The sequence below is a fragment of the Vulpes vulpes genome, chromosome 14 (assembly GCF_048418805.1).
Source record: "Vulpes vulpes isolate BD-2025 chromosome 14, VulVul3, whole genome shotgun sequence".
NCBI lineage: Eukaryota > Metazoa > Chordata > Mammalia > Carnivora > Canidae > Vulpes > Vulpes vulpes.
The window spans coordinates 29,961,096-29,975,365 of record NC_132793.1 but is presented as its reverse complement, the minus strand read 5'-3'; the positions used below and the strand labels follow the sequence as shown (position 1 = coordinate 29,975,365).

The 14,270-nt window shown below is 38.8% G+C and overlaps 1 protein-coding gene across 3 annotated transcripts in view; it reads right to left on the bottom strand.

Moving 5' to 3' along the window:
- Window positions 1-14,270, bottom strand: part of ATRN (attractin) — a 163,152-nt gene that overhangs the window by 21,912 nt on the left and 126,970 nt on the right. For 2 of the 3 annotated variants that reach the window (XM_072736260.1, XM_026012365.2), the window contains exon 25: window positions 11,221-11,282. In XM_072736260.1, coding sequence (XP_072592361.1) covers window positions 11,221-11,282 — 62 coding nt within the window. Of the gene's footprint in view, window positions 1-6,159; window positions 7,158-11,220; window positions 11,283-14,270 lie in introns of those variants that run through there. The other variant, XM_072736259.1, reaches the window with a different exon arrangement.

The window sequence follows — 14,270 nt, the reverse complement described above, 5'->3', positions numbered from 1 at the left end:
TTCAGAACACCTGCTGACTGGAGATACTGAATTAGGAATTAGCATGCAGCCTCTATGTCCCCTTGAAAGTGGGCCATCAACCAGCACCGTTAGCTTTCTTCCTTCAGAGAGGTTGGTGCCTCTGGCTCCTCAAGACTCAGTGCTTCTCCCGAAGGCCTGGTTTAGTTTCCACATATATTTGCACATGACTGTGTGCCACGTGCTGAAGGTCTGTGTGTGCATAGGGATGACCAAAAGAGACAGTACCCCTGCTCTCTTGAAGCTTAGTGTCTAACTGTGGGCACAGATAGGGAGTAAACAGCTGTGAGAAGTACCATGATGAAAATATGGTTCTATGGGAGAGAACAAGGGAAGACCATTTAGTTTGGAGGTTCCGGGATGAAATCTTGGAGGAAGTGACACTCTGCCAAGACCTGAAGGATGAGTGTGGTATAATAAAAGAAATATATATATTTGGTCTTTGTCCCGAGTTCCTGGTACAGAGCTCCCAAAATTCTTAAAATTTCTTGAGTGATAGGAGTTCCCCTTCCCCATCTTTTACACAAACATTCTTTATTTATTTATAATAGCCCCAAACTGAAAACAGCCCAAATGTCCATCTCCATCAAGAAGTGAAGAAATTGCATTGATCTTTTCATAGAATATCCCTTAGTGATAAAGGAATGAGCTATTTTTAAATTTGATTAAAAAGTTAAAAAATTATATTTTTAATAGTTTTTGTACAAAGTAATTTATACAAAGGAAGATATAATTTTTAAAGTGACATGGTCTCTGAGTCGAATGAGCTGTGTTGTTTTTTTTTTTATAACAAGTGTATTGAGATATAATTGAGGAGTGTCCTTTGTATGCTAATGATGATTCATGGAAGGGAGGGACCCAGATAGCTTCGGGATGGTGGTTGGTCACTGGAAAAACCAATCACATGATTAGAAAGTTAAACTGTTCAGTACCCTGTCCCATCCCCCCAACCTGAGGGAAGGGAGAGGGCTAGAGATTGAGTTCCTTAGTCACACCTATGTAATGAAACCTTGAAGGAAACAAGGAATAAGAGGTTTGAGGGAACATCTGGGTTGGTGAACATGTCCATGTGCTGGGAAGGTGGCACACCCAGAGGGAGTGCGGAAGCTCTGTGCTCTCCACCTACTCCTACACCTTATGCATGCCTTCCATGTGGCTGTTCCTCAATTATACTCTTTGTAATAAAACTAATTTTAAGTACTGTGCTTTTCTGAGTTCTGTGAATCATTTTAGTAAACTGTCAAATCTGAAGAGGGTCATGGGAACCCCCAAATCTGTGGATGGCCAGCCAGAAGCATGGGTGGCTTGGGGACCCACTGGTGGTTGACATCTGAAGTGGAGGCAGTCATGTCAGACTGAGCCCTTAACCTATGGGGTCTGTGCCAGTTCCAGGTAGTGTCAGAACTCAACTGAACTGTAGGACAACCAGTTGGGTGTCAGAGAACTGGGTGTTGTTTGAAAAAGCCAAACAACGACTAAAAGTATACAGATGAAGGGTAGGGAGAAAAAAGAAGGAAAGCATTTTCCAGAAAAAAAAGGATAAGCACGTGGCAAATGGTAAAGAGCCTGTTGCTTTAAAAAAAACAGAAGTGGGAATGCAGGGGAGAGTAGCATGGGAGGGGTGAGCAAAGGTCAGTTCACCTTGGTTTTTTTTTTGAGATACAATGAAAAGCCTCTGAGTATGAGACACGGGAATACGTTTAGATGCATTCATTTTCAAGGTCTCTTCTGGACTTTTTAGTAGAGGGGCTCTGACTGCTGGGATGTGGTGGGAGAGTGTCTACTGCATGGGAGAGAAGAGACCTGGAAGTGGCAGGGTGATGCTGTGAAGACTGGTGAGGAAGGGCTGAAGAAGAGTTTGCTTCTGGGCATGTTAAGCTGCAGATGGGATGGCAGAGTTCAACCAGGAATACAGAATGAGAAGATGGCCAGAGGTAAGCTCTGGAAGAACATCAACAGCAAGAGGTTGGTCAGAAAAGTTCAACAGAAGAGTGGCCTCAGGGCAGTCTGGGGTTAGAGAAGGCCAGAAGAGTGTCAGTGATGGGTGGTCAGTTGCTTGTGACTGCTGAGAATGAAAAAGATGCAAACTGAAAAATATCTTTTGGATTTGGCAATAGAGATGTTCTTGCTGCCTTCCATACATACACAAATTTAGGTGGGGTGTGGGGATGGAAGTCAGATTAGAGAGGGCTGGAAAGCAGAAAGGTCTCCAACAGAAGGATTTTTAGGGTAGTGAAAATACTCTGCATGATATTATGATACTGGATCTATGTCATGACGTATTTGTCTAAACCCATAGAATGTCCAAATGTCCAACACCAAGAGTGAACTCTAAGGTCAACTCTGGACTTTGGATGATTATGATGTGTCAATGTAGGTTCACCCTTAGTAGGAAATGTCCAATTCTGGGGGGTAATGCTGATAACAGGGGAGGCTGTACATGTTTGGAGGCAGGGGGGTCTATGGGAAATCTCTATACCTTCTTCTCTAGTTTTGTTGTAAAATCTAAAATTGCTTTAAACAAAGCTTTTAAAAAATTTGAACAAAAAAGCAAAGTAAAATAAAACCAAATGTGCTCTAAGCCCACAGCTTATGGACATAAGGAGGGAGGGGAACTGCCAGAGTGATCAAGGGGAGCCATATTCAGAGCGGCCGCACCAGCTGGCTTCTTCCTCCTTCTCTGTCAGTGCTGAGCAATGGGAGACAGGCCTTAAGGCAGTAAGCTCTGGGCCTGGGGCCAGGGAGGCCAGACAGGATGGCTGCTCTCTCATTCAGAAGACAAACTAACAGTACAGCCCACCCAACAGCATGTTCTGCTCCTACTCCACACACACTGGAGGCTGTTACACACAGAAACAGCATTCACACACAGGCAAATAGCAATCTTCAACACAAAACAAGGGCAGATATCTCAAGGAAACCAACAGTGTGAAGAGAGATATCAAACAAAACAAAACCCAAACATCTGGGCAGCCTGGGTGGCTCAGCAGTTTAGCACCGCCTTCAGCTCCTGGAGACCCAGGATCGAGTCCCACGTCAGGCTCCCTGCATGCTTTTCCCTCTGCCTGTGTCTTTGCCTCTCTCTCACTCTGTGTCTCTTATGAATAAATAAATAAAATCTTAAAAAAATATATTAGAAGTAGAATGCAAATGTTAAAAAATAGTCCTTATCAGATGGGCTCAACAAAACAAACAGAACCAATTTTGGATTAAATTAATGAGCTAGAAAATACTGCTACAGAGCTCACCTAGAACACAGAACAAAAGGAAAATGAAAGAATATGTGGGTTCAGTAAAGAAATATAAAGGACAGATCTGGAATCCCTCTCATTAATTGAATAGAGAATTCTAGAATTCAAACAAAAGAACTGAAGGAGGGGAAACAAGCAAAGAGACAGAAGACAGTGTTGCAAAGCTCAAGACTCTATAGACTGAACCATCCCCTCCTCCTCACCCCCAGTATCAAATTCTTTCTCGGGTCCTTTCTCAATGAACTCCTAAGTCTTGCACAACAGCAATATCCAACAAAGGGGAAGACATGGGACACATAAGATAGTGCAAGGAAAAAAAAAGGTAAAACTTACAAAAATTGTTCCTATATAATGTAAAATAATTACAATCTAGAATTTAAATCCCAGATAACCACTACCTCAGAGGCCACTAGATGGCTGTGGGGGAATGACTGTAGGGTTCTCTTAGACCTTAAAGCAGCCAGCTCTTGTAGGAACTGGAATCATGAAGCTGCCAGCTGAGGCTATGGTCCTATCCCCTTGGGAGTTACATGAAATTCTTTCCCATCTGACCTCCTATTGTTTTAGCTTGCATGTGGATGGATGTAATAAGGCCCTGAATTCACACAACTTTCAGCTAATTCTGGGTTTCTCAATGCCAAATGAATGTAAGAATCACTGGAGAGTCTTTAAAATATCACAAGGATCAGATCGGGTTCCATAGGAAACCAATGTAATCAGCATCTCTGGGGCATAGGGTCCAGGCTGCTGCTGCTGCTGCTGCTGCTGCTTTTTAGGTTTCCCAGGGAGTTCTATGGGACAGACAGCACTGCAAAACATGAAGTAATTATTTCAGGCTCTGAAACCCAATTTTAAACTTGTAGGAGAGGGTTCTAACTGGCCCTGTTAATCTTTGTATGTCAAAGTTTGTATGTAGGTTCATCTATGTATGAGCTGATGAAACTCTAGACTGCTGCATAATTGCATTAAAGGGTGATTAAGTGCTATAATAGGAATAGGAGTAGGGCAGAGTTTCAAAAGGGATGGACTTTGGAGTGAATGTGTCAGAAGACTTCAGGGAGTAGGCAACTGCGTTGGGTTCTGAAGGAGTAAGACTATCACAGGTCAATGGGACTGGGTAAGTATCTTTGAGGTAAACACAGAGGAGAACCAAGTTGAGTCCACCACCCCTCCTCCAGGCCCTGCAATTCACATGGTCAACAAGGAAGGAAATGATAGCTATCTTGGAGGGGCCCATAATCTGGTGGGAGTCACTACAGGGCAAAGTCTCATGAAATACTGAACCTGCAAGAATATAGAGTGATGTTTTGGCCCCACTCTGGGAGAACCATGGCAGGTGGCTCATGTCAGTGACTCTTGGTTGCCCAGCACTAAGTAGAATGAAAAACTGCTGGAGGAGTGGGAAGGGATTTTGGGACTTAATTTTATGTGGTAACATCAGAGAGGGCAGTTTTCTTTTGGAATCTATACTTCTGTGGAATGAAGTGATTTTTTTTGTGAATGGGAAGTCGTTTCATCAAAATTCCAGCACTCCGTGTTACTGGCATTACCTCATTTGGCACAGAGGTTCTGTGCTACCCACTCAGTTCCAATGAGCTAATGCTGAGCATTCTCTAAATAAGGGAATGACATAGTGAGTTCCTGGCCTAATGGATGGTGTGGCCTTCGAGTTGAAGCCATTAGTATCTCATCCTAATTCACTGACAAGTTTCTGAAGGATATAGTAAAGTAATATTCAAACAGATTCCAGATGGACATAGGAACACCTAAACATGAAAAGACAAACAGGTAAAATACCCATGAAGAAAACAGGGAAGGACTAAGAGACCTGCTTGGAAAATACCATAAATGTGGTCTGAAGACAAACAAGTGAACACACACACACACCTGTTAATAGTTGCAAAATAAAACAAAGTCCTAAATTTCAGCAAGAAAAAGGCAAATATCCCAATAGAAATATGAACAAATGATAAGGACTGGTATTTCAAAACAAGAATTGGAAGACATAGTTAAAGAAATCCAGATTTAAAATATCAGTGATACCTTTGAGACTAATGAAATAAAAAATAATGACAATTTCTAGTGTTGCTGAGAACTAATAAGATAAATAGGTGGAAATAGCAAGAGAAATTGTATTCTAGCTTTTAGGAGTGTAAATTCATGCAACTATTCTTAAGGGCCATGGCAGTGTTTCTGCATTTTGATATAGCAATTATAGGACAAAAAAAACTATCCCAGAGAGATCATCATAGAAAAAAGTAAAAGCATATAATGTAACAAAAATTGAGGACAATCTAAGAGTCAGTCAAAAGAAAATATGGTATTTGTACTACAAAAAAAGCTGTTTAAAAGTTAAGTGAATCCCCACATGGGAAAAGTTACCCATAGAACATTGAGTGAAAAAACAATAGAACAACATGTAAGGAGGGAACTCATTTTATAAACCAAAGAATCAGAAAAACCACAACTTGTGTGCAGTGTATATGCAAAGAGAAAAAATTGTGGAAACACATACATCAAAATATTAACAGTGATAATTTCTAAAGAGTAGGATTAGGGGAAGTTTGAATTTTAGTTTTTACATGAAGTTTTTACAATGAACATAAACTACTTTTGGTACTTTATAATAAGAGAATTATCTTTATGCTGATTTTCTACTATAAAAGTCTGAATGAAGTCTTAACTATTTTGTTTTCAAATCCTTGGGATTAGTTTAGCATTATTTTATCATATCTTTTTATGTTGTTCCTAAAAATTTTTCCCTTTACTTTATATAGGTCATTGTTCAACAGAAATTTAATGTGAGCCATATAAGTAATTTTAAAAGTTCTATGAGCCACAGCAAAAAAAAAAAAAAAAAAAAAAAAAAAAAAAAAGACAGGTGAAATTAATTTTAATAAAATAAGTTTTATTTAACCCAAGATCGCCAAAACATCATTTGAACATATGACCAATATAAAAATTGAGATATCTTATGTTCTAATATTCGATTAAGTCTTCAAAATCCAGTGTATATTTTATAATAAGCACATCTCAATTTGGACATTAAATTTTTATCAGAAAATATTTGATCTGTATTTAAATTTCATAACATTTACATTTGAAAAAGTAGATTCACATATCCAGGTTGTTCTAAACACACAAGTTCTCTGGTAACTGAATCAAGTAGCAAATTTATTTACTTATTTTTAAAAATTATATTTAAATCAGTTAAAATTAGGTAAAATGAAAAATTCAGTTTCTGAGTCACATTAGCTATATTCAAGAGCTCATTAGACATGTGACTAGTGGCTATTAAGTCTATATTACTCTTTTAAGCTTCTTGTTTATAACTGTCTACTTTTTATTTATATTTAGTTTTTCATCACATCAAACAAATCTGAGGCTTTTAAACTTTACTTGTTTCCTTGGTTATGTACATATTCCACTGGTTAATCTGATTTTGTGCCAGTGCCTCACTGATCACTGTAGTTTGAAAAAGCAGACTGTCAGTAGACTGTCTCCCTGCCCTCTCCATTTTTTTCTTGGTAATTCTTTCTTGATTCTGTTATGCTGTAATTTTGAACAATTTCATTTACTGAAGTAACACAAACATGTAAATTTCATTTTTTGTTAGTGAAATATAGAAATGTAATTGATTTTTCCCCCTAGAAACACTGAATGCTTTTTGTCAGATTCTTTTCTCTCCCTCCAAGACTGGAGGGACGCAACAGTTACTTCTTGGTGGAGATGTCATCAACATCCAAAAACTAAAGGCTACAGTTTATAGCAGACAGAAGTGGGCCCATCAGGATGTGGCTGAATCTTGATGCGAGGCCATCTGCTCCCCAGCATCACTCAGGAAGGGATTGCTTTCATGGTCGAAAGGGGAGGGCACCTAATAGCTCACTATGGGAAATACAATTAATTATATGGTTTTCATGCCAGCATCTGCCTTTACCAGTAAGAGCTGCAAAAGATGTATGCTTCTGTACAACACAGAATAATTTTTTAATATTGCCTTTGTGTCTAGCAATTTTGAATTCACCTATCAATTCTAATATTTTTTCTGCAGATTCTTTTGACTTCCTATAAATACAATCACACTGTAGCATGATGATTTATTTTTTCTTTTCCAATTCTTATGTATTTTATTTTTGTCTTTTTTTAAAAATTTTTTATTTATTTATGATAGTCACACACAGAGAGAGAGAGAGATAGGCAGAGACACAGGCAGAGGGAGAAGCAGGCTCCATGCACCGGGAGCCCGACGTGGGATTCGATCCCGGGTCTCCAGGATCGCGCCTTGGGCCAAAGGCAGGTGCCAAACCGCTGCGCCACCCAGGGATCTCTGTATTTTATTTTTGTCTTACTGTATTGGCTAGAATCTTTGTCATAGTGTTGAATGAAATAACAGATGGATTTTTTTTTTTTTTTTTTTTAAGTAGGCTCTATGCCCCAATGTGGGGCTTCAACTCACAACCTTGTGATCAAGAGTTGCATGCTCCACTGACTGAGTCAGCCAAGTGGCTCTGATAGAATCTCTGCCTTGTTCCCAAACTCAAAGGGAAAGTTTATAACATCTTACTATTAAGAATGTGGTTTGTTGGGGCACCTGGGTGGCTCAGTGGTTGTGTGTCTGCCTTTGGCTCAGGTTATGATCCTGGGGTCCCACATCAGGCTTCCTGCAGGGAGCCTGCATCTCCCTCTGCCTATGTCTCTGGCTCTCTCTGTGTCTCTCATGAATAAACAAATAAAATCTTAAAAAAAAAAAAAAAGAACTTGGTTTTATTTTTTGCTTTATATATTGGTCCTTTATCAAATGCTTTTCCTCATTGATTAAGATGACCATATTATTCTCCTCCCTTATTAAGCAATTAATGTAAATAACATGGATTGATTTTCTAACGCTAAATCAAAATTTGCAATTTCTGGAATGAACCCAACTAGGTCACAGTAGAGTTGCCTTTTTGTATTGCAGGTGGATTTTTGCTTCTTCATTCATTCATAAGACTGGCTTGTAAATTCCATTCTCATAATATTCTTGTCAGGTTATGCTAAGTTCATAAAACGAATTGGGATGTATTCCTTTTTTTTTCTGTTCTCTAGAAGATTTGGTTACTAATGACATTTCTTTCTTAAAAGGCTGTAAGTTACCAATAAAGCCACCTGGGCCTAGAGTTATCTTTGTGGGAAAATTTTAAATTATATATTGTTTTAAAACAGATATAGGGCTATTCAGTATTCAAGTTCCTATTCTGTATCAGTTTCAGTAAGTAGTATATATTCTTTGTTTTTCTAATTGTCCACTCCATCTGTTCCGTTTTCAAATTTATTTGCACAAAGTTGCTCATAAAATATTCTTATGGAGGAAAAAATTGTCTTTTTTTTTTTTTAATTGTCTGTGTGATTTGGAGTAATGCCTCCTGTTACGTTTCTGACTTTATCTCTTCTTTTTTCTTGGTCAATCTTGCCAAGGGTTTATCAATATTATTCTTATTATTTCAAAGATCCAAATTTGTGGTTCTTTTAATCCTCTCTACTGTACTTCTTCCCCTACATCATTAATTTTGCTCTATTTATATTGCTTTCTTCTACTTTCTTTAGATTTAATTAGTTCTTTTTCTGACTTATTGAGAATGGTGCCCCCCCCACCCCAAGAAAAAGCAGCGATTCTCAACCTTAGCTGCACGTTGCAATCACCTGGGGAGCTTTCAAATGCTGGAGTCCCATCCCCAGAGATTCTGATGTGACTGGTATGGGCATCAAAAGCTCCTCAAGTGATTCTACTGTGCAGCTACAGTTGAGAACCACAGATTTAAAGCCATTCCCTCTAAGTACAACTTTAACTATATCCCACAAGTTTTTAATTTTTTTGATCAAACTGTTTTAAAATTTCTGCAGTTGATTTAACATAAATTTTTTAAATGGGCAAATACAATATATAATTTTAGAAGTCAGGTAAATAGTTACTTTGGGGGAAGAAGGCAGTTGTGATTGATGAAATGGGAGCTTCTAAAGTATGTGTTCAATTTGTGATAATTCACTGAGTGTTTCTGTGATTTTATAATATACTTTAATACATTTTTAAAAGAGAGAAATAGATCTCATGCAAAGATTGGGAGTTATAATGGCAATAGTCTTCTCAATATTAATACTGGAAGCTAGAAGAAACAGCATAATGCCTTCTCAATTCTAGTGGAAAATTATTTCCAACCTAGAATTCTGTATGCAAACTTTTGATCAAATGGGAGGGTAAAAATTAAAAACTTTCCAGAGTAGGTTACAGAAAAGTTACCTTCCCTGTACCTTTTCTCAAAAATCTCCTGGAGAATGTGCCCCACTAAATAGAGGAAACAAGGGACGCCTGGGTGGCTCAGTGGTTGAGCGCCTGCCTTCTGTCCAGGGCGTGATCCTGGAGTCCTGGGATCGAGTCCCAAATTGGGCTCCCTGCATGGAGCCTGCTTCTCTCTCTGCCTATGTCTCTGTCTCTGTCTCTCTCTCATGAATAAATAAATAACATTTAAAAAAAAAAAGAGGGGATCCCTGGGTGGCGCAGCGGTTTGGCGCCTGCCTTTGGCCCAGGGCGCGATCCTGGAGACCCGGGATCGAATCCCACATCGGGCTCCCGGTGCATGGAGCCTGCTTCTCCCTCTGCCTATGTCTCTGCCTCTCTCTCTCTCTCTCTCTCTCTCTCTCTGTGACTATCATAAATAAATTAAAAAAATTTATTAAAAATAAAATAAAATAAAAAATAAAAAAAAAAAGAGGAAATAAATAGAGAGATGAAGACACAAGATCCAGGAAACAGATTTCAATATAAAAGGAAGGCGAAAGAAATTCCCAAGATGACAATCATACAGCAGGCCTCAAGAACTAGTACACCTGGGAGCAGAAAGTTGGAGGGTTTTAGGGCAGACATCTCCAAGAGAAACTAAAACCAGGTCAGTACTTACTTGTGTTTGACCCAGACAGATTTTCCCATTCTGTCAGAGTACAGGGATAAATCAGGGGTAACCTCTTAGAAAACCAAACAATTAAAAAGATCAAAATTAGGGTAAGAAAACCAAACAACTAAAAAAATCAAAATTAGGGTAAGAAAAGAATGATGCCCACCCATCCAAAAAATGGGTAAGAACAATCATAGTTCAACTCAGCTGTGAATAGGGGGTTTTACAGTTATAACAACATAACAGAGAGCCGTGATTCAGGCAAGCACTGTGATCTAACTTTATGAGGGGATAGGAAGGGGATTTTGTTTGTACTCATAGTGTGTGAGGAGTTGCTGGATGAGGTTACATGGGATAATAAATCCTCAATAAATCCTCATATACAGTGGGACATCAAAAGATAAAACTGAACTGAAAAATCAAGAAATAGTGTAAGCATAGAGAAGTGAAAAATAGCTAAAATAATTTAAACTTAGGGAAGGTGAAGAATGGCAAGGTATGGGGCAGGATACTCCTACTTTCTCTTATGAGCACTGAAGCATGTATCTTTTTCAATTATGCGTAGACAGTATTTTCATAAAAATAAAATTAAACTTAAAAAAAACCATAAAAATAAAAGAACCCCAAGGCCTAACAAGTCACTTTAGCTTTAAAACTCTGGATAATCACCAGAATAATCCTTGAACAAGAGGAAGTGTATCTGTAGCACATATCAGTGATCATTATTAATTGTTGTTTCAACCCTGAAATCTCCCCAAATGAAGAACCAGATTTATCTGTATTTCAGTACAGAGTACAGGAAAAGCTGTCCCCTAAAGCCAGAATGTACAAAGTAAATGTTTTCATTTATCAGGTTAGGCTGAATTTACACTATTGCATGTAACTTTTCAGAAAGGTCTATAAAGTTAGTTTGATCTGTTGTGCCAACACAGGATTACTCAATTATCTTCTGTAAGTTGATAATTAAGGGGATTAAGTACCTGAATCAAAAGAGAAGATATAGTTTGTAGAAGTGAAATTACCTGAAGAAAGTCACGAAGAACTGTACCAGGTCCATAAAATTGCTGTGCTGGGAGAAGGCGATCTGTGAGGGAGAAACAGGTAGTGTGAGGAGGTAGGCTACACAGGAGCACTGGCAAACTTGGCCTTCTCAGTTTAAGAGACACACTGGAAATGTTCAAGAAGAGATTAAAGAAATTGTTTTTCTTGAGGGCAAGTGGCTCATCTCTTTCTTTTCTGGCTTAACTGCCAGCCCAAAAGTAATATTCTGAGGCTTCAAGGAAAACTCCCAGGGCACCCACCCCTCTGCTCTTGATACCAGATCTAAGTTCTTTTAGTGTATCCTAGAAGACTTCTCAGATCCCAACATGAAAACCCCAATGCCAGGCAAGCCAGTCTGCTTGCTACCTCCTTGTGCCTTTCTCTGGACAAAATGTTCTCCTTGTTTGCTTCAAGTTCAAATTCTTGGATCCACCCCAAGGTAAGGAGCCTCATCTGTGCCCTTCATCTCTTTGATACTTACGTGCTCAGTGAACACTCACTTCAGGACAGTGTCCTTTTTTAAATTATTATTATTAAAAAAAGGTATCTCATTTGACTACATTGAGTATCATTTGACAGTCAATATAACACCAGTTGGGACCTAAATAATTTTATTATACAGTTAATAGTTTTATACCAAGAATATAAAAAAATCCCTAATGTAGATCATCTAAGACACCGCTGACAGAAATAGACATTTTGTATACTATCAAGGAAAAACACTACCAATTATATGATGACAAGATACTTTAAAAATCATTGGCTGGAAGATGCGTTGTGCTATCAGAGCTATTAAAACATGAAAAAAAATGAGCATGTCAGGATTTATTAGTAAATATAACTGTCTTTATTATTTATAATACTCATGGTACTAGCCAGATGTTATGGTGTATTCTTTGCTTTCTTAAAGGGTATATAGCTCTTCTCCTTGCAGAGACAATGGTACTGTAAGTAAAACATTTATTGAATAAGGTGAAAATTGCTCCAGTACAGACCATGAGTATGACAAAAATCAGGGAAATAAATGATTAGCAGCTTCTTTTTCTAATCTCACCCAACTCCCTATCTTTTCAGGCAGCAGTTCCCATCCTATGGTAAAACAAGAAAAGTGCTGGACCCAGACACTGGCAATGGGACAATTCAATGTTTTGTATTCTTTTTATGGCCAGACTCAAAGAGGCAGAAGAGGTTTCCAGTAATGGCCTTTTTTGATGGTCTTTTCTTTTTGACATTCCATAAATAAAGTTCCAATACTACCTATTCAGGCTAAGAACACTACGGGGAACAGAATTTGCAGTTCTGGTGTCTCTTTAGCTACCATTTATAATCAGAAACACAAAGATACATAGACTTTATACCATAGGTAAGGAAAAACTCACATTCTTTGCTTTTCCTTAATTTTTAAATAGTACCTAGTCACAAATAAGAAGACTCCTCAAGAATATGGCCACTGCCCTCACATAAAGTTTTTTAATAAAACTAGTGAAGGACAATTATTAATTTTTAATAATTATATTATTATTATTTTTTAAATTTTTATTTATTTATGATAGTCACAGAGAGAGAGAGAGAGAGAGAGAGAGAGAGAGGCAAAGACATAGGCAGAGGGAGAAGCAGGCTCCATGCACCGGGAGCCTGATGTGGGATTCGATCCTGGGTCTCCAGGATCGTGCCCTGGGCCAAAGGCAGGCGCCAAACCGCTGCGCCACCCAGGGATCCCAGGACAATTATTTAAACAATGTTATTCAATCTTGACAAATGAAGGTTCTAGGTTATAACATAAAGAACGAGAAGGAAACCGATTCTAGTCCGTCCAATTCTGTTAATAGATTTTAATCTCTTAAAGCACTAGTATGTCCTCAGTGTTTATACTTAAAGAGATCCTGAGATGCTTTTACTGTCGGATGCCAGAAAGTTTGGATGCTAATAGCATCCTCTGAGGATTACCAGGTGTCTCTATGCCCTGTGCCATGTAATACTCCGCAGTGCTGGGATCACCACCATTAGCCTTCTTGCTGAAGCTGGGCCACACCATGTTCATGTCTAATTCAAAACCACAATGAACCAATATAAACTGGCCACCAGTGTGGCTGCTACCCAAGACTCACATTACTCTAAAAGGTGACCTCTTTTGTTAAATGTTATTCACCCAAGTCTCCAGTTTGGTAGGGAAACAAAAGTCCTAACATAAAACTGTTTATGAATAGACTGACCACTTAGAAAGATTTAGCCTTGCTCAACATCCCACCCACCATGACAGTTGATTAATATTTGACTGACAGAGTGATGAGCTTCTTGTCCAAACTGAGAACTTCTGAGAGAGAAAGGGAATGCTATTAAAAATTATACTAGGACAAGTATAATTGTCCTAGCCACCCAGGAGCCCTGGGTGGCTCAGCGGTTTAGCGCCTGCCTTTGGCCCAGGGTGCGATTCTGGAGTCCCGGGATCGAGTCCCACATCGGGCTCCCAGCATGGAGCCTGCTTCTCCCTCCTCCTGTGTCTCTGCCTCTCTCTATATATATATGTCTGTCATAAATGAATAAATAAATCTTAAAAAAAATTATACTAGGACAACAAGCATGAACTGGGCTGCCCCGACTCAGACCCCAGACATACAAACCAACCGCAAAAGCAATCTAGCAAAGGCAAGATTCTACTGAAAGTGCTGTTGGAGAACTGATCCCACAGAATCACTGGTAAATGGAGACCCAGCAGGGTTATCAACTGAAGAGGTATGAAGGTAAAGACATAAGTCCTTCAAGATACTCCAAAGATACTAAGAGAGGACCCTGGGAACACTGATGAGGCGCTTGACTCATGGCGTGCAATCAATCTGAAGTGAAGACTGTTAATGCTGTCTAAGCTCCCAGCACCATCTGCACAACTGAAGCCACACCTCTACTTATCTTGCTCAATTTTTCTTCATAGCCCTTATATGTCCATTTACTTATAGTTTTTTTCTTTCATTAGAAAATAAGATCCGGAAAAAAAAAAAAAATCCGTGAGGACAGGGACCTTGCTGCTGACTCC